This window comes from Lipomyces arxii (genome assembly GCF_038497795.1).
Source record: "Lipomyces arxii strain Phaff 12-163 unplaced genomic scaffold V1512scaffold_3, whole genome shotgun sequence".
NCBI classification, from domain to species: Eukaryota; Fungi; Ascomycota; class Lipomycetes; order Lipomycetales; family Lipomycetaceae; genus Lipomyces; species Lipomyces arxii.
In genome coordinates, this window is record NW_027117702.1 from 370,281 (window position 1) to 392,628 (window position 22,348).

Consider the following 22,348-nt stretch of genomic DNA (forward strand, 5'->3'; position numbering starts at 1 on the left):
CAACAAATTCATAAAGCTTAGTCGCAACGTCATTTTCCGTAAGTTGTGGTTGAATAATAAGCCACGAAGTGGTCTACACTACAATTACAAGGCTATATCCTCTTGAGCATGCAATAACAGGTCTTGAGCTAATCCGGCATTATGGAGCAACTTTTACAACCATATTCAATCCTTAACTATTAAAGGCATCAGTCAGACAAAGTGTGAATGAGTTTGGTATATTCATTTGTAGTACAGTCACAGATACATCTGTAGCATATAGGTAGACATCATTCGTCTATTTGGACTTTAAGCGTAGGCTTGCATCCTAAACACCAGCTTAACTTGAGCATCTTGCAATGTAGATTGGAAAAGACGACCAAAATCAAGCTGTGGACTATCAAAATACTCGTCCTCCACTAAATAACATTGTTAGAACTTTTACGCTTCACGTTCCTTTCGAAACATACTTTCTTCAGATTCGCGCGTTGATAATCCTTGCAATAAAGAGCAAAGCTCATACAACACTTCAGCCTTTTTCTCGTGGATAATTCGGCTGCGAAGAATGTCGTGAAGCGGTTCACATAGATTGTCCAAAAGATCACTATATTATTAGTACGGCGGATGAAACAGATGATTACTGCATACTAAATCACGTCTTCTCCTTCAGTGAAAATGGCATAAAACAAGTTAAACTCGTCCATACAAAGAGTTCTCATATACGCGATACTCTGTCTGGTCTACTGCCGTCAGTGAACAATAACTCCAACGCCGACTTTCCACTCACAAGCTGAATCAGATCCGGAATTGAATTCCTCAGATCGCTCACACGCTTACTGACAATTGGCGTAATGAGTCGCCTCCGGACATTTATAAAAGCTTTGTAGCAGTCGCCAAGAAGACTTGCATACTCTTCATGACCTTCACACCTACTGGCAATCTCACTCGTGAGACTCTGCAGCAGCGGTGCGTCAACTCGAAACTTGGTGTAGAATAAAGCCGACTGTGTGGCTTCACTGAAATTTCTAGCCGCTATTCTTGATTGCACGTCAGTTGAAACGTCGCGTATGCTGCTGATAAAAAAGGTTCGAATTAATGTTAGCGCGCGCGTCATGCACTGCCTGAATCGCATGTGATATACATCGATACCATTGAAATTTGGCTAATACAATGTTAGCATCTTCTCAAATTATAACAATACTTATCGACCTACATGGGATTCAATATAAGTAATGCATTGGTCTAGAGTCAGTAGCATTTTTTTGAACCCTTCATCTTTCACAAAGTCAGTTCCGGGTGCATTTAGTCGTCGCGTAATTTCCTCAAGCATGTTGAAAGGCTGCAGATTCTTATCCAGATCATTAGCAAGCGTCTCTAATCGCTTATGTTCAATTGACAAAGCGTCAGAAGCCTCTTGAAATGATGATGTTTGTTTCCGAACAGCCTCAAATCCGGCAGCTAGTGAATCAAATGTCGCAAGGGTAGAATCAGTTTGACTTAAATACAGTTCACATGATTCAAGTTGTGATTGAGCTTCATTTCGGAATTTGCTTAATATGTAAACACAGGGCTATAATGCATCTGATTGTCGACTTACATGAACATGCTCTCATTTGCATCTTGTAACTCTTTTTCTAACGAGTCGTATAAATCCATAAACACAATGTCATCTCCAATTGGCTGCATCAGTAACAGTTCCTCCTTCGTAGTAAATGGATATGTGGTTAGCGAGCGGTTTTCCTTAATTATGTTGTCGGGCATTGTCTCTAATGCCAATTCTTTTCTCAATTTCAGCAAACCCGACGTAGATGATACACGGCGTAGTGGAACAGTGTATTCCGGTAATTGACGAGTCGACTGTGGTCTACCGTTTGTAATTTCCTCTGCGACATCTCTCAAAGCATTACTTGTTCCATTTTGCCCACCTGACCGCAAATCCTGCTTGGTTGTTAGTACAATGAAGTATCAAGGAGCTCAATTGCATACTTGCTGTGTATGTTCAAGTGCAACATCTTGGAGTATGGATTTCCGCCGCCGTCGAGGCTTTGGCTGAGGCTGTGGGGCGTATTGGGTTGGACTAACGTGGTATGCCCAGTCGTCATACATTTATGCACTTTAATTCCAGTTAGTTCCAAGCCAATCCAATTAATTTGAAATCAGTAATTGGAGATCTAAAAGTGCTGATTTTCGCGATCTTCACTTTGAACGAAGACTCGAGTCAAGTTTAGGCGTTGCGGCTCCATTCTGAGCCAGGGGTAAAGCATTTTGTCACTGTACGCTTAACGTTTTGAGACAAATCAGTAGAACCTAACAGAGTTCACATACGTCCATTTAAAATCTTCGCTACGCGATTGCGTACAGTTCTACTCAAACGGTGTCTGAATAGTGGTGATCTTGAGTAATTCTAGAATGAAGAATACTGTCTGTTGAATTTATCACTGGGAGATATTACGGTATCCCGATATAAATCACTACGAGAAATGACAGTACTGCAAACGATAAGACGTCAATTGATAGGCAGCAAAAACGCGTCAGATGTACTTTCGTCGCTTTTGCCAGGTTTATCTGCTATACTTATACTAGCGGGTATAGCCTGGCTTTTAATTTTGCCGTTAGAAGATCAATCACGACGGACATATATATCTGAGAACGCACTATTACCTGGACAAGCACTCACTTATTTTCATGGTTCAGAGGAAAACATTGTAAGGGCATTTAGAGAAGAAATAAGAAATTTAAAAAACGTATCGGAAGAAGCGTAAGTTGTCTTTACGAAATGGAGACAAGAGAACATTGCTAATCGACTTTGACAGACGTGCAGAGAAAGTTAAGCAATGGCTTACAGATATAGGCTATAAGAGCTCAACACATGAGTGGTCTGCATCACACTATGATGACGTTAAATCTGGTATAAATACTTACGGTGTTCTTCATGCTCCTAGAGGTGATACGACCGAATCAATGATAATCTGTGCTCCATGGATTAACGGCGACGGCGTAATGAATGAGGGTGGTGTTGCCATTTCTATTGCGTTGGCACGGTACATGGCGCGATGGTCTATTTGGTCCAAAGATATCATATTGTTGATTTCATCTGACGCCGGTTTTGGGATCAGTAAGTGGATTGAAGACTACCACTACACTTCGATGCCAGTCTCGAGTGGTTCTATTCAAGGAGGAATAGTGGTTGATTTTCCCTCTCAGGGAGATCGATTTGAAAGTCTGGACCTGATTTACACTGGATTTAATGGCAATCTGCCAAATCTGGACTTGGTTAACACTGTAGTACTTGTTGCTGGTCATATGAGTGCCAAAATCACAATACATAATATTTCAGACAATGAAGAGACATATCTGAGTCGCGCAAATACATTGTTTGATGGAATTGCTCAGCAAGCGCTTTCAGGTCTCTACAAGACTGGAGCTGGCAACGAGGCATTTAGTGGGTGGCGAATTGACACGGTCACTTTACGAGCAAGCGTAACTGAAGACGGTAGTGGCCAATACGATCAGATGCTTTACGGTCGAATGGTGGAGGCTACAATGAGGTCCATCAACAATCTTCTTGAACACTTTCATCAATCCTTTTTTTTTTATTTGCTACTCGCGCCAAAGCGATTTGTCAGTATTGGCACCTATTTGCCGTCCGCCATGCTTATTGGTGCAAGCTTTACGATCAAGGGTATATCCTTCTGGTTTAAGTCAACACAATCCGCAGCTGGTGCATCTTTTATACAAGCGGCACATGCATTTGGGCTGTTTAGCATAATCATCTTTGCGTCGATCGCGTTGTTTGCTATTGTAGCCTGGATCCCTTCTCAGGTATGAACGGATACTAGTTACTGTTAAATATTGCTAATATTCTACAGGAACTTGCGAAGCTTGTATATACGATAGCTGCATTCACTGCTTGTTTCCCTCTTCTAATTCAAAGTATTTTAGTTAAAAAACCATTATCTTATATCAACAAGCTACGGGCATATTCGTTGATCTATGCCGGTTTATTTTTGACTACTTTGAGTACCATAGACTTCTCACTTGCATTGTTGCTCGGGCTCATTTTTGCTCCTCTGGGACAGTTGCTGACTCCATCGGTCAAACCCGTCAACATACAAACCAAGTCTCAAAAGTTAAAAGGCTTGGTGTTTTTAGAACTATCACGCATATCAATAATCATTACCTGTCCTTGGCTGACGATATTTTGTTACTTCAGATTTATGGTGACAGAATCAAACTTTCCAGACACCTGGCTGGATGTCGATTTTCTACGCGAGCTGGCATTGAGTACGTCGTATGCCAGGTTCAATGAGTTTTTAAGCAGTATGATGTGGAATTGGAGAGCACTTGGAGTGTGGACTACGATGCCTGTGCTTTTTGTCGTTTGGCTGCCTTTGTGGACAATCAGTTGCGTTATTGTTAGTGTGCCGACATTCGACGACATGACTGTAGCCAATAGTAGCAACAGTGAAGAGCCCGTTAAAGCGCAGTAGAGGCTCATATCTGCACCTGACACGGCTTTATCTTGTACTATACTTAAAAGTTTTAGCAAATAAGTTCAATTTATTTATGATCAACAAAAACAATGAAATACATTTTGAATGCGTCTTGACTGGTACGAGAATAGGCATTCAGTTTAAATTCCGTCGATAGACTAGCCAACGCTAGTTTTATATTGTATACCATTCACACTATTTGAACAAGATTACACAAAACTAAATCTATTGCAACTCAACGTAGTTGGCCGGAAAAAGCTTTCTCTCGCCGTTATACACGCCACTCCACCAATCTTCGTCAGGGAACTGAAGATCTTCGATAACAGCACCTTCAGGAAAACTTAACTCGTTGTCCTCTTGAGCTTCATAGTCGTACGATGCAATGGCACTAGGTCCCTTGGGAACATCCGCACTAGCTGGAGCCTCTTCTGGCTCATATGCAGCCGGTTCCGTAGCTGCAGATGGCTTTCCAGCACCATCTTCCTGCAGCTCAACATAGTTTGATGGAAATAAACCGTACTCGCCGGAGCTAAGATGGCCCGCCCACCAGCCGTCGTCAAGCTCTTCGATGTCATACACAATCTCACCTTCAGTCAAGTTAATTTCATTGTCCTCGTCTTTATGATAATCGTATAGAACAACAGCAGTTTTTCCAGATCTTTCTGCAGGCGACTCAATTTCTAATTCAGGCTCGGGAGCATGCTGACGAACTGGAGCAGGGCCACCCATAATTCCGCCTGAAGCCAATGCGTTAGCGGCAGCAGCGCGACCTTGAGCAAAAGCACTAACTGGCTTCTTCTCTTCCTCCTCCTCCTCCTCCTCCCTCTCCTCTTCTTCAACTTCTGGCTCTGGTTGCCGTTCAGGCAGAGCAGTCTTGGAATATGATGGTCTTGAGCTGTAGTTAAGAGCCGGTGGTGTCGGTCCCTCTTCTTCTACCTCTGGTTCTGGCCCACGTTCTGGTTCTGTCTCGGGCAGTGGCTCTTCCTCTGATTCGGGCTCAGGAGATTCCTTTGGTGGTAATGGTCGTGCGGGCAAACCACCTGGCCGAATGATTGTCGACGACGACACCGGCTTTGCTAATCTAATTGGAGACTCTGGGCGATCAAATGCAGATTCCTCTTCTTCCTCATCAGACATAGACGCTTTTGCAAGCCTTTCGCGCATAGCGGCAACATTAGAAAATTTGAGCTCCTCTGCTTCCTCCTCCACCTTATCATCATCAGCAGCTGCTACAGGCAAGGGAGATTTGGGGGCAGACCATGGTGCTCCAAATGTCTTAGGTAATGCAGTCGTAGTGGTACTGCTACTACTGGTAGTTGAGCCGCCAGCTGCTTTCGCCTTTCTTTCAGCCCAGATCTGAGCAGGAGTCTTACCTCCTTCGTTGACAAAATTGTTAAATCCAGGAGTGGTTTTCTTTTCCTCTTTGAACGAATCAGATGGCATTGGGGGTGCCGTACCAAATGCAGATGAGCCGCCAAATCGGCTAGCCAAAGCAGGCTTGTTGACTTTAGGCTTCGGCATCTCATACAAGCGGCCAGAGGGCTCCGCGTTAAATGCCTTTGAACGCTCCTTTAAACTCGGCGGCTCTTCTGACGTCAGCTCCGGTGACTTTGCACGAGTAAATGACGGCATAGCTGATTCCGCCTGTTTGGCCTGTGCCCTGATGGAATCGAGATCAACTTTTCCAATAGGTTGATATGAACTCTTGATGACCTCCGGCTTTTCAGTCTCTAATTCTTTCTTCGACGCTGTAGCACGAATAGCAGCAATATCTACTTTACCAATAGGCTGATACGAGCTTTTGACAACTTCGGGCTTCTCAGCGTCAAGTTCGTTTTTTGATGCCGAGGCACGAATTGCAGCAACATCAACCTTTCCGATAGGCTGATAGGCGCTTCTCACAGGCTCAATGCTCCGCCGCTCTTCATTAAAACTCTTACGAATTGCATCCAAATCTACCTTGACCGGTTTCCATGCCGGTGCAACTTTTGTGACTTCTGTCTTTGTAACAGGAGGGGCATCACCCCAATCGCTTTCATCCGCGTGCGAAGTAGCATGTGCTGACGTGTACTTCGGGCGAACTGGAGGCGCTTTTTGAAATCGTGTCATAGACTCGACAAACGAATATTTGGCACCAGATGCGTCCTCAATCTTTTTCAAGATAGCAGAAGGTTCGATATCATCTTCAGATCGGGCAGTGATTTGCACATGATATCCCTGCAGATGAGTGTTAACTCTAACTCAAGCTTTAGAATAACCAGTCATACGTGGAACAACTTAGCGACGGACGCAAAATGAGTGGGAAAGTAACCTTTGGCACGTTCAGGCACACCATCTCCGCACTATACAAGTCAGCGCCCAAAAGCGATACGTGAATAAAAAAAAAGCTCACCCATCCGATAAGCACAAATTTAGACAGATTTGTGCTGGAATCAGTCACAACTCTTGCGAAAGCGTACTGGACCTTGCCATCTGAAAATTCATCCTGGAATTCGTCGATATCACCAGCTAGAACAGAACAACGTCAGCAATTAATGATCTAATCAAAATAAAAGCTCAAAATAATATAAATCAAATGCACGTTGATGCAATTTATTGACTAGAACTATCGTACCTCCAGTAGATTGCAGTTTAAGAGTGCCGCTGTTGAATCCGGCACCATAAGTGAACACAGCCCATGATATGCTTGGATCGCCATGGACAATTGAATCATAGGCTGAAGTAATTTCTCGAGAGTTAGACGTCAAATCAATTGATGCCATTTTTATTCGCTCTTCGAAGTTGAGATCTAATTGGATAATAATGAGAGACTTGTAGGATGACGAGAGTACGTCGGTAACGTTTTTGTATGTATGGACAGGAGCCCGACCGCATTGACAGATGACTAGTAGTATATCAAGGGTTTTGTGTCTAGACATCTCCTTACATTTGATGCTGATGTTTTTTGTGAAATTAGCTATTTATAACATTACAGCTCAAAATGCTCCATTTATACTGTTTTACACGCGTAAGGTTCATAGTATGCAACATCGCCCTATCCGTAAAATATTCTACATTCATATCAAATATAACAATTACCTTTAGGATTCTAGTAAGAGGACCGAAATTAGGCCATCCAGATTTTGATATCTAGTTGCACCGATGCTGTTGCTATCACACAGCGAATCTTTTTTAAATCAGTTAGAGCTGCGTCACCATTAGTTCGCGGCAGTCCGTTGACAGTATTCAGTTTACTGCTTTTTGGGCTCGCTATTGAAGGTGCCCATCTCAGTGCGCATATGAAATGCTCATGTGCATTTTCTATGGTGCGTGCGCAAACTCCATCCTGTACTAAATCCCAACATCTTATCGTTCGATCATCCCCTGCTGAGAGGATATATTTACCACCAGGATGAAATACTACTGATTTGACCCAATTGTCATGGCCTTCCAAAGTTTTTATCAAGTTCCCAAAAGAATCCCAGATTTTCACAGTTCGATCTCTAGATCCAGTCGCAAAGTATTCAAACTCTGACGTCACGGGTGGTTCTTGTTGCAGCTCCGTCATCGCAGCAACATATTTGTAACTCGATCGTGGAGCAACAGCCAAGCAGTCAATGACATGCTCGTGCGCTTGAACGACAAGTTTGCACTCTCCTGTTGATGGGTCTGTTACTCTTGCGGTATGATCTGCTCCTGTTGACAGTATTAAGCCACCGTCAAGCGTTGGAGCAACAGCTTTGATCCAATCAGTATGTCCCATGATTGTTCGATTGCAATACCCTGTTTTGACTTCCCATATTCGTAACGTATTGTCCCGGGATGCTGAAACTAATCGATCTCCATCTTGAAAAAATCGCACAGAGGATATTGTATGATCGTGCCCCTTCAATGTTCGTATATTTTTGTATTCATCGTTTGCGTCCCATAGCTTGATGGTTAGATCTGCTGAACAAGAAGCTTAAAATGTTAGCTCACATAGCAAACAAAATGTGGCTACAAATACCCAACAATTCTTCGCCTGTTCGTCCACCAAAGTCAACATCTAGAACAGCTTTTGTGTGTCCCTTCAACGTCCGCTCGAGCTCTCCTAGTTCCCAGTCCCAGATTTTTACTGTAGTGTCGTCAGATGCAGATGCTAATAACGTGAAGACAGGATGAAACGCAATAGAATGAAGTGCTTGTCGATGTCCAAGTAGCGTATATTTGCTTGTACGCGGCAGCCATATAGTTGGATCACTGACTTTGCGAGATGAAACGGGCACATCATCAAGTTCAATCTGTAAAGACGCTATTCTAGACTCCAAATCCATGATCTAAACACAAAGTTAGGTTAAACCAAGACCTGGCTCGTGTCGCATACCTTTTTTTGTAGTCGAACAACAGCGGTCCATTTCTTCTCTAAAATACAGTCATATTGACCAACATCTTCCTCAAAGCTTCCATCTTTTATCCCAAGATCATCCTTTAATGACTGGTGAGCCACTTTAAAGTCTGAAGCCGCAAGATACTGTAATATTGACGCGTGTCTAGACATTTCAGTTACCAAAAGCAAGAGTATTGATAAGCCGACGTAACTTACAACTCTTCACGTTGACGATCAGTCAGAAAAGACGACGTCATATGTGCAAAGCCAGTAAGATCATAAGATCATATACTTCAATATAATACAGAGTTTTTCAAGCAATGCGAATGGAGGTGTTGCAAATACTGTCTTGAGCATACACTGTGTACACCTTCTATCACTCTAAATAATAAAGTTATCAAGCGAGATCAAACTAAAGCCCCAGGATCACGTAAAAGCAGCCTTACGCGTGCCACGAGGTCGCGTTCTGGGTGCTTTTGACGGTGTTAGCTCATGGAACTGCTCGCCGCACTAAACTGCATTTGCACTAGCGTCAGATTTCGACGAGCTGCAATTTACACTTATAAGGGTATTGTGTTTTATGGTTTATTTACAATAAAAACGTAAACAAAGGCCATCGACAACTTTTCCCAGAGCGACAACATATCTCGTAACCGGTTATAGCCGTCTTGTGATTAAAACTTTCAAAATTGCATTGCTAGTTGATGTTATTTACGCAAGCCAATTGAAATCGTTATTTGCACATCTCAAATTCACGTCATAAAGTCAAGATGGATCAACAAGAGGATTACTCGTCTTTGTCATTGCTCGACAGGGCTACTCATAAGGCATGTATTATAAGATTTGCTTGAATTGCTCGTTAACGACTGCAGATCTGGAAAGTTAGACTTGCGGCCTATGAAGAAATGACAAAGCAATTTGTGACCTCTGGCAGTGAACAGGACCCGTGTTTTCGACAGTTTTTGAATGATCCAGCAATCTACAAGAAAATAGTATCCGATTCTAATGTTGCTGCACAAGAAGCAGGTATTACGTCGTTGGTCGCAATTTTACAGTACGGTGGACAAAACGCCTGCCAGAAATTGAGAGGTACCGTTGTTGCTCCACTGGCTGAAAAAGGACTGGTTTCCATGCGCGCGGGTACGAAACAGAAAACAATAGACGCACTACTTTACTTTATTGAGATGGATACACCAGATCCTGTCGTAGAGGAATTAGTGCCTATTTTGAGCCACAAGCTGCCAAAATTGGTGGCTGGAACGACAATGGCTTTGAGGGAAATTATAAAGGCGTTTGGCACGAAAACAGTCTCACCAAAAACTATAGTCAAGGTTCTACCGAAGTTATTTGCTCATTCAGACAAGAATGTTAGAGCCGAAGCCACGAGCTTAGCGGTCGAGTTGTACCGTTGGATGGGCGATGCGTTAAAGCCGGTGCTACTTCCTGACTTAAAACCTGTCCAACAAAAAGAACTTGAAGAGAGCTTTGAAGCGGCAAAGGGGTCAGCACCACAGCAAGAGCGGTTTTTGCTGTCACAGCAGCAAGCATCGACCTCGGCGCCAAATAGCGGCGGTGCCGCCGGTCAAGCAGACGAAGAGGAGGAAGAAGAAATTGATTTTTACGACATGATCGAAACAGTCGACATCAGCTCAAAAATTCCAGGCGACTTCTACGATCGTATGGGATCCGTCAAGTGGAAGGACAGAAAGGAAGCAGTTGATGATCTCTTGAAAGTTGTGTCCGTTCCCAAGATTGCTGATTCTGATTTTAATGAATTGACACGTGTCTTGGCTAAATGTGTCGCTAAGGATGCAAACGTAGCGGTTGTCACTACTGCTGCGAACTGTGTAGAAGCATTGGCGAAAGGTTTGCGAGCAGGATTTGGTCGTTACAAAGTCAATATCTTTACCTCTTTGTTGGAACGACTTAAAGAAAAGAAACAGTCTGTTGTTGATGCTTTATCTAATGCGTTAGACGCGTCGTTCGATTCGACAACTCTTGCTGATATACTAGAAGAAATTTTGGAATTTATGAAGCACAAGAACCCACAAGTTAAGCAGGAAACGACTATGTTTCTGGTCCGATGTCTGAGAACAGTGAAAGTGATTCCTAAGAGTGCTGAAATCAAACAAATGTGTGATGCTTGCACGGCTTTGCTCGCAGACACTGCGAAACCTGTACGATCAGCAGCTGCTGAGGCTATGGGTACCATTATGAAGATGATTGGTGAACGTGCCATGACGCCATTTATTGATGGACTGGACGATATCAGGAAAAATATGATCAAAGAATTCTTTGAGACAGCAACAATCAGAGCAAAGCCAGAAAAAGCCGCACTGCCGCCAGCTGCAGTTCCAAAGGCAGTTCCGCCTAGCTCCCGTGCTTCTACTGGAACAGTTCGAACGAGGCTGAGCGCTGGCGCCGGCACCGTAAGTGCAAAACGACCAATGGGATCATCTAGCAGTAGTAGGCCATCAGTTGCGGCGGATTCAACACCAGCAGCTTCTGCTACATCTCGTCTTTCGACGTCGGGGACTCGCACCTCTCGACTGGGCTCTACAAGTGTGCTTCGAAAGAAGTCCGAAGAAGCCTCGTCCTCTCCTAAAACTGCCAGTCCGCCTCCAGTGCGGGCTCCCACGGGCCGTGGTTTGACAGGGGTCTCGCTTTCTACATCTACAGTGTCACACAATGGTCTATCAGCTGCTGAGAAACTAGAGTTGGCGGAACTGCGGAGGGCAAAGGAGGAGTGGCAGACCTCAAGCGCAAATTTAAAGCATCAAATTGAGACCTCGCAATCTGAAATCACAAGGCTGACACAAACAATAAACGAATTGCAGATTAACAACAAGCAATTGATAGAAGACCACACTCGAGATGTGTTAGCTGTCAAGGCGAAAGAAACCCAGCTTGCGCGTGCGCGGACGGAGGTCGACGGAGCGAGATCACAAATTGCAAAGCTGCAGAGAGAGTTGGAAAATACGAGAGCGCAGGCACTTGTAACTTCTGCTTCCGCCTCCTACGCGGACGAAACTGATCATAAAGATGGAACTGTTAATAGTTCACCTGTGCAAAGGCGCCAGTCTGGGACGTTCATCTCTATAGAAGAGAAAGAAAACGGCTTTACAAAGACTCCTAGCAGCACGATGCATTCTAGAATCTCAACGTACAGTCCATTATCTTCGACCACGGCTACCAGTACTGCACCGGTAGTAGACGACTTACGTACGAGTGGCAGTGCAGGGTCGGTCGAGAGTTGGAGGCGGGCGGCGGAGGTTACAAGTCAGCTGAAGGCGCGCATAGAGGCCATGAAGGCAAGACAGATCCGGTCCTGATTGCTGTTTTACATTTTCAGTAATAGATATGAATGAAAAATCGATGTCCTATAAAATACTCCATGCTCCATGCAAATACGAAACCTAATTTTTACGTGGTGATATTAGACCTCTATGCACAAAATAGTAAACAACTGTAGAGTCGTTGGTGTAAAGCGCCATTAGAATTCGAGTCGGACCAGAATCTTCTGCAGTAGAAAGCGCCTGAAACACAGTGACCCATTTGTTCACACTCCATTTCGACTCTGATCGTGCCGGGAGAATCCATTCCAAATTCGTCAAACCGTCATCAGTAAGCGTGTCAGTAGCATACAGCTTCTCCGGTGGACGACCTCGGACAAGCGTAATCTGATTATTGTCCAAAAATTCAAATGCATCATTCTGTTGCAGCCTGATTGGACACACGGTCAAGTCTGTCCACAGATGATGCAGGTCAAGATTAAGCCTGACCCGCTCAGCAATGTCTAAATTTATTAGATTGTTGGATGCATTAGCCCCGTTCAATGCGCGACTGTAAACATTCCTACTCGAAACCGCAGGTCTACACCGACTTGACCCGCAATTTGAAGTTTCTGTAGTTGACGACATCAGCCTGAAGAGTATCGGAATGCAAAAACGTACATAAAACTTCAACTATGCAATTTAATGCCCTAGCCCTAGTATTTCAGCCCTATAATATGCGGCTTATATCCCCCAACCCAAAGACTCGAAAAGTTACTGACATATCCATAGTGGAACTGTAATCCGAGTACTGTAAACTCAAAAACAATCAATAGTAATTTACTTGCTCTCTATAGTAACTAATATACTACTACAAAAGAATCCAATAAGGCTGAACGCGATGCCTGCGGAGTAGGGTTCAGTCGCTGAATAAAGTTAAGCTAAGCTTAATTAAATAAGCAATACGTATGAGGTACAAATGTGCAATGCCTTATCGGTTACGTGCTACGTGCAGTTATCCTGGAGTCGAGCCGCAATGCGATGAGCATAGAAAGGAGGTGCGATGAGGGCGCGCATCTTCAATCTTCGTCAGTATCACGTTACAGTAGTATTTCGACGACCGCTAATCTCTACGTTCAATTTAATGCCAACGCGAAAGACCAAAGCTGTAGCTGAGCCGTCGACATTGCGCCGTTCGGCGCGCACAAAGACTGACGCGCCCGCTCCAGTCGACGAGATCGTGCCTGTTACGAAGAAGGCAAAGACCGAACCGAAAATTGAAGCAGAGAAGCGTACGGTAGAAGACGAACAGGCTCCTGTTGTAATTGAGACTGGAGTCGTCGCTGAGGACAAAGAGCTCGAAGTTGGCGATGAGGTGCCAGATGTTGTTCTTAGAGATCAGGAAGGGGAGGATGTGTCAGTCAAATCTGTCACTGCGGATAAAACTGTTGTAATCTTTGCATATCCAAAGGCTAGTACTCCGGGATGTACTCGCCAAGCATGTGGATTCCGTGACGAATTTCCGAAATTTGAGAAGGCAGGTGTAGCTGTCTTTGGTCTCTCTGCAGACTCGGTTTCTGCACAGAAAAACTTCCAGACCAAACAGAAATTACCGTATCAATTGCTCGCGGACACGAAGTATGAATTGATTGGGCCACTTGGCGCGAAGAAAACGGCAAAGGGGGGCATCACCCGCTCATACTGGGTCATTAAAGAAGGCAAGATCGCCGTCAAGGTGATTGGTGTCAAGCCAGAAGTCTCAGTCGAGAAGGCAGTTGCCGAGGCTACTGATTAAAAGGTTTGTTTTATCGCGTCGATTGTTTAAAAGCATGTAAACTATGAAAATGTTTGGTTTTGATGATGGTGAAATGTCTAAAATAAAAAATGACGAAGGAGTGTTTCTAAAGACCGTGTTGCAGTTAAATGAGTGATCTGCCAAAATATCTAAACAACCATAAAGTTCCTTCAAACTCCTGTAAATGATCCACTATAATATTCCAATCAAAATCAAGTTGAAACAAAATCCAATACTTTGTTGCGAACAGTTGAAATGGTCGCAGCTCGATCCTGCTCGGTGGTGACTAGATTTGGCTTGTTGTCTGGTATTGGTATACGGTAATCTGCTGGACGTTTGCCTTTATCTCGAGATGTAATCGTGCTCGAATCGGAGTCGGTGGTGAACGACCCTCTATCGGAAATATCGTCATCGTTCAAATCTTCCTCTTCAACGCGAGCCAATTCTACGCTCAGCATGTAATCTTGAACCGTCTCTGCGTCTGCTGTTGCACCACCGGTAGATGACTTGTCAAGCTCTGAGTTAAGTAAATCCGCTCTAGCGTATTCTTTACTCGACACTTTTCGATCGCTGTAATAATCAAACTTTAGAATCTCCTTTTGCGCGTACATAATGGCGTTATGCAGTGCTTTGCGCTTTACCACAATCTCATGACGTGACATTCTAGACGTATCTATCACGACATGACCAGGATGCGAGTGCGTGTGATCATTTGACTCGTTATGCCTGCGGGAACGAAGCTGCTGATATGAATGCAATAGGCAGCGCAACAACTCTCGTCTTGATTCTTGAAAAATTAAAAACGAAATAATCTGATCCATGACTGAGGCCAATAACACGATGTCATCGCCACCATCTTTGACAAACTGCTCAACGGCTTCAATCTTGCGCCGGTCAAGCCTAGCTTTACGCAGACAATGCATAAGACTGCCAATGTTTGAAATTTTCCTTATATGACCATCAAAATCAAAGTCGTCGTCGCTCAAATTGTCTTCGTAGTCGTCGTAGTTAAATCTCAAACGTGCTTGAGCATCGCTACCAGTTAACGATGGTGAGTGTCCTTTCAAACTTTTGGCGACCGCTGCCCTTTGCTTCCTTGAAAACTCTCGATATCTTACTGACTCTACCGTGAAGTACTGGCTTGTAACACCTTCCACAACAGGGTATACTTTTTTACGTCCGTTTACTGCATTTCCTCTTTCAGCAACGCCAACCACACGCGACGGCGCCACTTCAGCTTCGTTCGTCACTTCGACGACCTCACGCTTGCGCTTTCTAATCCACCTTCGGCGACGAACAAACGAGTGGAACCAAACATGCGCACCATGCCAGTTTGGTGACGAAAACCCTATTGAATACGCCCAACCATGGTCATCGATGTCATATGTCATGTCAATGTACCACGTCCTCCACACCCATTCCCATGATGGATCTGGTACTGGGGCAGTCAAAATATCGACAGGTGAATATTTGAAATTTGCGTCTTCCCATGCTGATGGATCAAAATTGAGTAAACTTTGCGACGAGAAAAATGGAGTCCCAAAAAAAATAAATCCTCTCTGGTTTTCGTAAAGAATATCGTACTTGATGTTAGGGTCTGCAGAAAAAATACCGTTACCAGCTGTCTCCAGCTTTTTGTCTTGTTTCGCTTGTTCTTCGGCCGTAGGTTCTGGTATTCGAGAATACCCAGCCTTAAATCTGCCTGGCATCATTGAGCTTATGCCATGACTTGCATTCCAGCTTGTGATCTGTTCCATTTCGTCTTCTTCGCCTGTGTGTACTGGAAAACAGCAGCATATAGAGGACATTACTACCATTAGCATGCGACCTATACGTGATTGATTCCTGTGTTTCTTTGACCGAGAGGGGCCAGGAGACGACGTGAGTAACGGCGCTGACTCATTTGACACAGCCGGAGCTAATCCAAAATCTAAATCACTATCGTCCGTGTCTGGTGCAGGCGCTTCATCGTCGTTTCTGTGTATATTGCTCGGTTCCTGCTGTTCCGCATTGGTTTGCTCACCTATAACAACAGCGTTTGGACTTTCAGCCAGCTCCTGTTGCAGTTTTCCACGCTCTTCTTGTCGTCCAGCTATGCTTTCTCCATCAATCGAGCCATATGAAGTCGCCGGCGCACCGAAATCTGTACTTGTGCGGTCTTCAAGTGTAATCTTGCGCGGTGTGCGGCTGCCACCCTTTGTCTTCCTCAGGTTAGAGCTGGCGACTATAAAGTCATCTGCTGGTCTTGTGATTGCTTGAAAGAGTGTGCTCATAACAGTCAATCTGTACTTGTCCGGTCCTCGACGGGAGAATGATCGTAATTGAAAAACAAAAAATCCAAGAATGCTCAGTGAAATTAATTGATTGGCATCATCGAGCGGCTCGAACCGTTTTAGCTTTAGCGTGGTGGAAGATCAGCAGGGTCTACGTCACACAAACCCGGATTACGTAACCCACTAGGATTAAATCACCAATTACAATCAACTCATTATCGAACAATTCAAAATCAACCCCATATTATGTACGTAATACTAAGATGGAGTATTTCGAACGTAAGGCTTTGTGAAGTATTATACAGTGTGTAATAAGCGTAAATCAATATACCCAAGCTTTACAAATTTTTTTTTAAACAATTACACTAGAATACAAAGCAAAACGATTGATTTTTCTATGGCAGGTTCAGTTCTCAAATTGGGGTTTCTTCTGGCTCATGTAAAGCGACTTTTCTTGGTCGACCTCTTGGTCGTTTCTGTCCAGACGGCAATGGCAAAGAATTCACCGCTTTCTTCGACGCTGGTGTTTTAACCGCATTCACAGTATCCGCTTTCCGTGGCCTGCCTCTGCCTCTTTTTATGGGAGCGCCGTTTTCTGCGACAGACGTACTATCAAGGAGATGTGAATCGTTTGGTTCAACATTAGCTTCTGAAGGTGCATCATCGCTGGATTCTGCAGCTGCAGATGAAGAAGGTTCTGTAATTGCTCCATCTGACTGATATTCAATTAGTATAGATTTGATCAAAGGAATCGAAACACGCACCTTTAGTGTCACTGATCTTTTTTTAGGTCGCCCGCGACCACGCCTGGCTACTGTTTCAGGCCTGGCATCGGTATTCTTCTTCGGCCGACCTCTACCACGTTTTAGAGGGCTAATTATTAGTAAAAGTCCATGTAGCAAAGGATTTTTCATACGTCACGTCGTCAATTGAGTTTGACAACTCTTCGTTTGATATTTGCCTGCTTCATGTTAATAAACTTTCTGTTCTTGCCGTTACACCAACTCTTCATTCTCATCTTCCTCCTCATCCTCAGCCGGTCGTTTCTTATTCCTAGGACAGTCAATCACTGAACACAGGGCGCAGCAGCAACGATAATCGTACTTTGAACCTTTCTTTCGCCCTCTTCTTGCAGGCCCAGCAGTAGCTTCAGTAAAGACAGGTATCGAGTCTTCATTCATTTGCTCTTTATCTTCTTCTTCCTCGGGCTCTTCTGGTGGTACTATGTACTAAATCAGTAATGAAACATTGACTCAACATACAGACCGTACATTCAAATTTCGGTTCGGTAGCTATTCGATATGAATCTACGACAATCTGTTGCTGCTCTTCCGGTATTTCTGAAAATCCGTCAAGTTCTGTAATATCGCCATTCTCAAGGCTTTCCTTTATGTTTTCCATGACCTGTGGTGTCACACATTTCCTAACTCAGTCTCAGTCTATGATTCAACTAGTCCAGTATCTATCTAGACGTTCTGTGTCTCTTACCAGTGCCTCCAAAACCACCCTGGCACTCCATCGCTAATCGTGACAAATACACCAAGTCGTAGTTCGCCGTTTCCTATCTTGATACCTTCTTTTTTGCATGCCGAGCCTCGACATCCTGCATGTCCTTTTTTTGCGACTTCTGAATGTTGTCAGAACATGCACAATAGACTAAGGCGTACACAACGCATAACCATACCTACTCTATACGCCATATTCAAACTCCAAATTCAATTCTCACTTTTATATCCGCTAGATCAAGCACAAATACTGCGTTAAATTACCCAATGGCTAATACCAAATACAAGCAGCACTGAGACGTAGTTGTGAATTTAAAGTCAATAGCCGAATACTATTACGGCAATTGAATGTGGCATTTCAATATCTACAAATACTGACTACTGTTTATCGTTATAATAAATTATTTACAACAATATAGATAGAAATATTTCTTTCAGGAAATACTGATGATAAAATAAAATCTGATAACAAACTGTTAACAATTTAAGGTTTTGCCGTCATCCCGGGAAATGGCCCCCGAGGCATACAAATCTGGGTTCGAGCACATCAGTAGAGAAATTCAGTCACAGTCAATGAGTTTCCTTTTGCTGACCCTTTAACAACTTTTATATATCCAACTTGTTTTTAATTACTTTTTACTAATAAATGGCAACTGAACAGGCTGTTCTGGTTCCTCATACACCTCCCGCAAATGCTGCGGTTGTCGAGTATATCGAAGACGAAGAAGATGAAGACTTCAATGTCAACCATTTAAGCGACGATGATGATGGTCACAAGAAAACTCATATCGGAACAGCCAGTGCAGTTTCGAGCGTTGCAAACTTGTCCAACACAATTCTTGGTGAGAATAGACTGTTACTGTTACAGACGGAGCTAAAAACTAACAACAAACAGGTGCCGGAATTTTGGCTATGCCGTTCGCAATTAGGCATGATGGTATATTTTTCGGTTTCTTGGTCATTCTTGTTGCTGCCTTGACTTCTGGTGCTGGTTTGTTTTTGCAATACAGGTGTTCGAGGTACGTTGAGCGTGGCTCGGCCTCGTTCTTTGCGCTGTCACAATCTACATATCCTCAATTAGCTGTTTGGTTTGATACTGCAATCGCAATTAAGTGCTTCGGTGTTGGAGTGTCGTACCTTATAATTATCGGTGACTTGATGCCACAAGTAATTGCAGACTTCTTCTTTGGATACGTCGAGGTGCCGGACACCGTAGCTGAGTCTCGACGAATTTGGATCTCAATCTTCATGATTTTCATTATTCCTTTATGCTTTTTACGCAAACTGGATTCGCTGAAATACACCTCTGTCATTGCGTTGCTGGCGATTGGTTACCTCTCCGTTCTAGTCGTGTCTCATTGGATGATTGGAGACACTATTCCTTACAGAGGCGAGATTTCGATGGGGCCAGTCTCTCTCACAGGCTTACTTTCAACGTTGCCTATTGTCGTTTTTGGGTTTACGTGTCATCAAAATATGTTCTCTATAGTGAATGAGATCAAGGATAGCAGACCGACAGCAGTGTTGACTGTGATTATGTCATCCATTGGCTCGGCCTTTGTTCTTTATACCATCGTTGGATTCACCGGTTACTTCTCTTTCGGTGACAACTTGACCGGAAATATTATTGGCATGTATCCTACATCTTTCTCGTCAGCCGTCGGACGAGCGGCTATTGTGATCCTGGTCATGTTGTCGTTCCCATTACAGTGCCATCCATGTCGAGCATCTCTTGACCACATCTTCACCCATTTTATTTCTTCCGACTCCCCATCCGGTGGTCGTGCACATACCTCTAAAGGCCGCTTTATTTTCTTGACGATGATTATCATCTTCTTTTCGTACTTACTCGCGATGGCGGTTACATCGCTCGAGGTTGTGCTGGCATTTGTTGGGGCGACAGGTTCGACCTCCATCTCATTCATCTTACCCGGAATCTTTGGTTACAAGCTTCTTGGATCTCCCTATCATCTCCCACTCCCAGACGCCAAGGTCGACGGAGATGACGAGCTTGGACCAGATGAGGAGCTACCTGCACCCCCTCAGGCTGTCAGGCTCGTTACTCCCGATGCCGAAGATGCACGTGAGGCCCTTCGCGGTGAATTTGGCGAGGGATATTACATCAAGTATGGAAGTCTGGCGCTGGCGAGTTGGGGATTTTTTATCATGATTGTGTGCATGTCGACGAATATTTATCTATTGTTGTGAGCGGGGTGATGTTGCATGGTGACGTCGGTGTTTTGTCTTTATTGCGGTTTCTGTGTACGCTATAGTGAGCTTTATGTAAATAATTTTGCGAGATTCAAAGTCGTCGAATGAAATAATTCTGTGATATTAATATGCAGTGTATGTCTATTTACAAGCCCGAATGCGTAGAGCCATCAAGATTATTTTTAAGTGCGTCAATCACTTCCTCCTGCTCGCAAATTTTGCTCTCAAGGTCGGCAACTTTAGATTCCCAAGCCTGATAAATCTCTGACTCGGCCGTCTCTATACTGCTGCGGCCGAGATCGTGCACCTCTGTGCTGAATTTAGCCACAAGCTTGTCCCACTTGGACTGGACCTGTTTGAATCCAAGCATGAAGCCAAACAGGCCAACACCGCCCATCGAGTAGGCAGTGTAACCAAACAGATACCAACTACCAAGCGCAAGCAAACCAATTGGGAGCTGAGTCAACACAAATGTTGACACGACCAGTTTTTGAGCGTTCCAGTGCAAAATCGGTAGAAGCTCTCGTTTGATTTTTGTACGAGCATCGGTGATGCTTGTACCGACCTTGCTTATACGCTGTTTGTTCTGTGAGTCGGCGAATGATTGTGCGGTCATAGACACTGTCGTCCGGAGCGACGGCAGCGAGCTCAGCTGGCCGAGAACGTAAACCAGACTACGTTCCGATGTAGGAAGAAATGTTCTCAGCACTGTGCGCTCGGCGATGCCCTCTTCTAGATCATCTACGACCCAGTACAGTTTCCACCAGGACACCGCCTTTGCAAACTCGCTCAAGCCTGGCTCTACCACGTCGCGTAGTTCGGTGTGGGCTGATTGAGCCCATTCTTTCCGCGCGACAACAATGTCTCGTGAGTCTTCGGCTTCAAGCGTGCTTGCCTGCTGCAGACTAGCCTGAACGTAGTTTCGTGACGTCTGAACGTAGTCTTCGCATGCGGCGATAATTGTGAGAACGAGGTTGTGAAAAAGTGCGTCCTTGTCGGTGATGATTTTTCCAAGCGCGCTCAGATTTGAGTTTTTGGACCAGTCGGAGTCTGTCCGTAACAAATCAAAAGCGGTCTGAGTCGAAATTTGGATGACTGACGAGTCAGTACTTTCAGACACAACTGGGAGATCTAGGACTTTAAGAGCAGGAATCAGACTGTCGTCTGCGAGCCGATTTAAGACAGATGAAGCTGAGTTAGACACAAACAGATAGAGATGGCACGGTTCATAAACGTCGTCGGCGGAATTAGGCGTCCGGACACTTTCAATCAGATGTATGTTGTGCTTTGTTAAGAACGGAGATGGAACGGAATATAATTGAAGAAAATTAGATACTGTCTCTGTCAACTGGACACCGGATCTGGGATGATTAGCAACAAAGTGTCAAAATACTGCTATACTCCAACTGCGTACCGAATTAAAGAATCTTTCCCCAAATTCCGTGATTTGATCGCATCATGCCATTGTATTTCATTGTCTGCTAATTTTGCGTATGGCAATGAATTGTCCAGTAATAGTAGCGCGTCCAACACGCGTTTAACTGAAGTTCTTCGTGCTTCAAAAGGTACGACTTTGGCAAATTAACAAAATGGTTTAAAACAGTATAATAGCAAAACACACTCGATATTTTGGTCGGGTAGAATGGGTCTATTGACGCCAAAGCCAGAGCAGCCCGGCCATGGAGCCCCGACAGCGGCGGAAATCGCTTCGGAACAGAGGCTAGAGCAGAGCGCAGTGCGACCGCGGGCATTTGATTTTAGCTTATTTTTTTTTAGCTTATTTTTCTCGAAGTACGGACGATTGATCGCGATGAACCCGAGGAACAGACGTGTTTTACGCGTATGGTCGGGACTGCACGCGACGGAAAGTGTGCACTATGAGTTTATGCGTTTACGCAGGAACACTGGACAGGAACAATTTAATTGCGCAATTGAGGTCCAATACAATTGGTTCTTTGATTTTTGTTTATTTTTTGTTTATTTCGGTAAAATCGGGCTTAATTGCTATGGATTTAGCAGATCACTGATGTCACGGTACAGTATTAGTTTGATTATTCTTGGGGCATCAGTACAGAACATAAACTGTTATATACGCGCACGAAACATTCCAGAATAAGCAGATCTACTCCGTAGAGCGAACAGAACTTTAACTGTTTCTTCACTCTTCACTAACTTATCCTATTTATTCACATTTTTTGTGTTGAATCGGAGTATTTCACTTAAATTTTTGATTAGGCCATGGTTGCAGAACATTCTGACGGTCGACTATCAATAAACTCTCTGCTGCTTTCATCAGAAACAAATTTCAACTCGTCAACTCAGCAAAAGAGAGATGACATGAATCTTAACAGCAACACTCAGTTTGCGTCTTCGTCAAGTTCAACAATATATACTTCTTCAGTAGACGATGACGAAACAATGTCATTTACTTCTGGACTGTCTATTGACGATCCAGATGTGCGAATTGCAGCAGAA

At 44.0% G+C, this 22,348-nt stretch overlaps 11 protein-coding genes across 11 annotated transcripts; 4 read left to right on the plus strand and 7 right to left on the minus strand.

The window, feature by feature from the left end:
• Window positions 1-117: 117 nt before the first annotated feature.
• On the minus strand, window positions 118-2,317 carry V1512DRAFT_289780 (Sec34-like family-domain-containing protein). The gene is made up of 8 exons (XM_066918192.1): window positions 2,305-2,317; window positions 1,966-2,257; window positions 1,577-1,917; window positions 1,193-1,529; window positions 767-1,141; window positions 628-719; window positions 450-583; window positions 118-398 (listed from the first exon to the last, which is right to left on the minus strand). The coding sequence occupies exons 2-8, from the start codon at window positions 2,083-2,085 to the stop codon at window positions 289-291; spliced, it is 1,509 nt and encodes a 502-aa protein (XP_066773001.1). The 5' UTR covers window positions 2,086-2,257; window positions 2,305-2,317; the 3' UTR covers window positions 118-288.
• On the plus strand, window positions 2,115-4,576 carry V1512DRAFT_285438 (Gaa1-like protein). The gene is made up of 3 exons (XM_066918047.1): window positions 2,115-2,737; window positions 2,793-3,801; window positions 3,849-4,576. Exons 1-3 carry the CDS (start codon window positions 2,460-2,462, stop codon window positions 4,467-4,469), a joined length of 1,908 nt encoding a protein of 635 aa, XP_066773002.1. The 5' UTR covers window positions 2,115-2,459; the 3' UTR covers window positions 4,470-4,576.
• A 121-nt stretch (window positions 4,577-4,697) lies between these two features.
• V1512DRAFT_251763 (uncharacterized protein) lies at window positions 4,698-7,234 on the minus strand (the record flags this gene model as incomplete). Its single annotated transcript, XM_066914687.1, has 4 exons — window positions 4,698-6,689; window positions 6,740-6,814; window positions 6,865-6,980; window positions 7,087-7,234. The coding sequence occupies 4 exons, from the start codon at window positions 7,232-7,234 to the stop codon at window positions 4,698-4,700; spliced, it is 2,331 nt and encodes a 776-aa protein (XP_066773003.1).
• Window positions 7,235-7,578: 344 nt separating this feature from the next.
• On the minus strand, window positions 7,579-9,074 carry V1512DRAFT_204051 (WD40-repeat-containing domain protein; the record flags this gene model as incomplete). The annotated part of the gene is made up of 4 exons (XM_066913317.1): window positions 7,579-8,411; window positions 8,458-8,767; window positions 8,815-8,980; window positions 9,034-9,074. The coding sequence occupies 4 exons, from the start codon at window positions 9,072-9,074 to the stop codon at window positions 7,579-7,581; spliced, it is 1,350 nt and encodes a 449-aa protein (XP_066773004.1).
• Window positions 9,075-9,424: 350 nt separating this feature from the next.
• On the plus strand, window positions 9,425-12,193 carry V1512DRAFT_221480 (armadillo-type protein). Its single transcript, XM_066913716.1, has 2 exons — window positions 9,425-9,644; window positions 9,690-12,193. The coding sequence occupies exons 1-2, from the start codon at window positions 9,588-9,590 to the stop codon at window positions 12,147-12,149; spliced, it is 2,517 nt and encodes an 838-aa protein (XP_066773005.1). The 5' UTR covers window positions 9,425-9,587; the 3' UTR covers window positions 12,150-12,193.
• Window positions 11,894-12,743, minus strand: V1512DRAFT_259139 (Sen15 protein-domain-containing protein). The gene has a single exon (XM_066915582.1). It carries the CDS (start codon window positions 12,735-12,737, stop codon window positions 12,234-12,236), a length of 504 nt encoding a protein of 167 aa, XP_066773006.1. The 5' UTR covers window positions 12,738-12,743; the 3' UTR covers window positions 11,894-12,233.
• Window positions 12,744-13,134: 391 nt separating this feature from the next.
• Window positions 13,135-14,038, plus strand: V1512DRAFT_259140 (thioredoxin-like protein). Its single transcript, XM_066915583.1, has one exon. The coding sequence runs from the start codon at window positions 13,153-13,155 to the stop codon at window positions 13,882-13,884; it is 732 nt and encodes a 243-aa protein (XP_066773007.1). The 5' UTR covers window positions 13,135-13,152; the 3' UTR covers window positions 13,885-14,038.
• V1512DRAFT_259141 (uncharacterized protein) lies at window positions 13,897-16,234 on the minus strand. The gene has a single exon (XM_066915584.1). It carries the CDS (start codon window positions 16,155-16,157, stop codon window positions 14,097-14,099), a length of 2,061 nt encoding a protein of 686 aa, XP_066773008.1. The 5' UTR covers window positions 16,158-16,234; the 3' UTR covers window positions 13,897-14,096.
• A 119-nt stretch (window positions 16,235-16,353) lies between these two features.
• On the minus strand, window positions 16,354-18,098 carry V1512DRAFT_259145 (poly polymerase and DNA-ligase Zn-finger region-domain-containing protein). Its single transcript, XM_066915585.1, has 8 exons — window positions 17,842-18,098; window positions 17,646-17,784; window positions 17,429-17,580; window positions 17,262-17,379; window positions 17,163-17,210; window positions 17,074-17,118; window positions 16,922-17,030; window positions 16,354-16,873 (listed from the first exon to the last, which is right to left on the minus strand). Exons 1-8 carry the CDS (start codon window positions 17,855-17,857, stop codon window positions 16,571-16,573), a joined length of 930 nt encoding a protein of 309 aa, XP_066773009.1. The 5' UTR covers window positions 17,858-18,098; the 3' UTR covers window positions 16,354-16,570.
• Window positions 18,099-18,215: 117 nt separating this feature from the next.
• Window positions 18,216-20,021, plus strand: V1512DRAFT_285446 (transmembrane amino acid transporter protein-domain-containing protein). Its single transcript, XM_066918048.1, has 2 exons — window positions 18,216-18,504; window positions 18,558-20,021. The coding sequence occupies exons 1-2, from the start codon at window positions 18,309-18,311 to the stop codon at window positions 19,868-19,870; spliced, it is 1,509 nt and encodes a 502-aa protein (XP_066773010.1). The 5' UTR covers window positions 18,216-18,308; the 3' UTR covers window positions 19,871-20,021.
• Window positions 19,832-21,724, minus strand: V1512DRAFT_259150 (uncharacterized protein). Its single transcript, XM_066915586.1, has 3 exons — window positions 21,495-21,724; window positions 21,288-21,444; window positions 19,832-21,234 (listed from the first exon to the last, which is right to left on the minus strand). The coding sequence occupies exons 1-3, from the start codon at window positions 21,622-21,624 to the stop codon at window positions 20,019-20,021; spliced, it is 1,503 nt and encodes a 500-aa protein (XP_066773011.1). The 5' UTR covers window positions 21,625-21,724; the 3' UTR covers window positions 19,832-20,018.
• Between the last annotated feature and the right edge of the window lie 624 nt (window positions 21,725-22,348).

What these genes read in the sequence shown, in the direction of transcription:
- V1512DRAFT_289780 (XM_066918192.1), bottom strand. Translation starts at nt 2,085, where the DNA reads ATGTATGACGACTGGGCATACCACGTTAGTCCAACCCAATACGCCCCA. An exon ending in TTCCGGATCTGATTCAGCTT is followed by an intron (nt 720 to 766) that starts GTGAGTGGAAAG and finishes TGACGGCAGTAG; the next exon opens with ACCAGACAGAGTATCGCGTA. An exon ending in AACGCGCGAATCTGAAGAAA is followed by an intron (nt 399 to 449) that starts GTATGTTTCGAA and finishes AATGTTATTTAG; the next exon opens with TGGAGGACGAGTATTTTGAT.
- V1512DRAFT_285438 (XM_066918047.1), top strand. Translation starts at nt 2,460, where the DNA reads ATGACAGTACTGCAAACGATAAGACGTCAATTGATAGGCAGCAAAAAC. An exon ending in AAAAACGTATCGGAAGAAGC is followed by an intron (nt 2,738 to 2,792) that starts GTAAGTTGTCTT and finishes CGACTTTGACAG; the next exon opens with ACGTGCAGAGAAAGTTAAGC. An exon ending in TAGCCTGGATCCCTTCTCAG is followed by an intron (nt 3,802 to 3,848) that starts GTATGAACGGAT and finishes AATATTCTACAG; the next exon opens with GAACTTGCGAAGCTTGTATA.
- V1512DRAFT_221480 (XM_066913716.1), top strand. Translation starts at nt 9,588, where the DNA reads ATGGATCAACAAGAGGATTACTCGTCTTTGTCATTGCTCGACAGGGCT. An exon ending in TCGACAGGGCTACTCATAAG is followed by an intron (nt 9,645 to 9,689) that starts GCATGTATTATA and finishes TAACGACTGCAG; the next exon opens with ATCTGGAAAGTTAGACTTGC.
- V1512DRAFT_259139 (XM_066915582.1), bottom strand. Translation starts at nt 12,737, where the DNA reads ATGTCGTCAACTACAGAAACTTCAAATTGCGGGTCAAGTCGGTGTAGA.
- V1512DRAFT_259140 (XM_066915583.1), top strand. Translation starts at nt 13,153, where the DNA reads ATGAGGGCGCGCATCTTCAATCTTCGTCAGTATCACGTTACAGTAGTA.
- V1512DRAFT_259141 (XM_066915584.1), bottom strand. Translation starts at nt 16,157, where the DNA reads ATGAGCACACTCTTTCAAGCAATCACAAGACCAGCAGATGACTTTATA.
- V1512DRAFT_259145 (XM_066915585.1), bottom strand. An exon ending in GGGTGGTTTTGGAGGCACTG is followed by an intron (nt 17,581 to 17,645) that starts GTAAGAGACACA and finishes AGACTGAGTTAG; the next exon opens with GAAATGTGTGACACCACAGG. An exon ending in AACTCAATTGACGACGTGAC is followed by an intron (nt 17,031 to 17,073) that starts GTATGAAAAATC and finishes ACTAATAATTAG; the next exon opens with CCCTCTAAAACGTGGTAGAG.
- V1512DRAFT_285446 (XM_066918048.1), top strand. Translation starts at nt 18,309, where the DNA reads ATGGCAACTGAACAGGCTGTTCTGGTTCCTCATACACCTCCCGCAAAT. An exon ending in CTTGTCCAACACAATTCTTG is followed by an intron (nt 18,505 to 18,557) that starts GTGAGAATAGAC and finishes AACAACAAACAG; the next exon opens with GTGCCGGAATTTTGGCTATG.
- V1512DRAFT_259150 (XM_066915586.1), bottom strand. Translation starts at nt 21,624, where the DNA reads ATGCCCGCGGTCGCACTGCGCTCTGCTCTAGCCTCTGTTCCGAAGCGA. An exon ending in CTACCCGACCAAAATATCGA is followed by an intron (nt 21,445 to 21,494) that starts GTGTGTTTTGCT and finishes AATTTGCCAAAG; the next exon opens with TCGTACCTTTTGAAGCACGA. An exon ending in GGGAAAGATTCTTTAATTCG is followed by an intron (nt 21,235 to 21,287) that starts GTACGCAGTTGG and finishes TAATCATCCCAG; the next exon opens with ATCCGGTGTCCAGTTGACAG.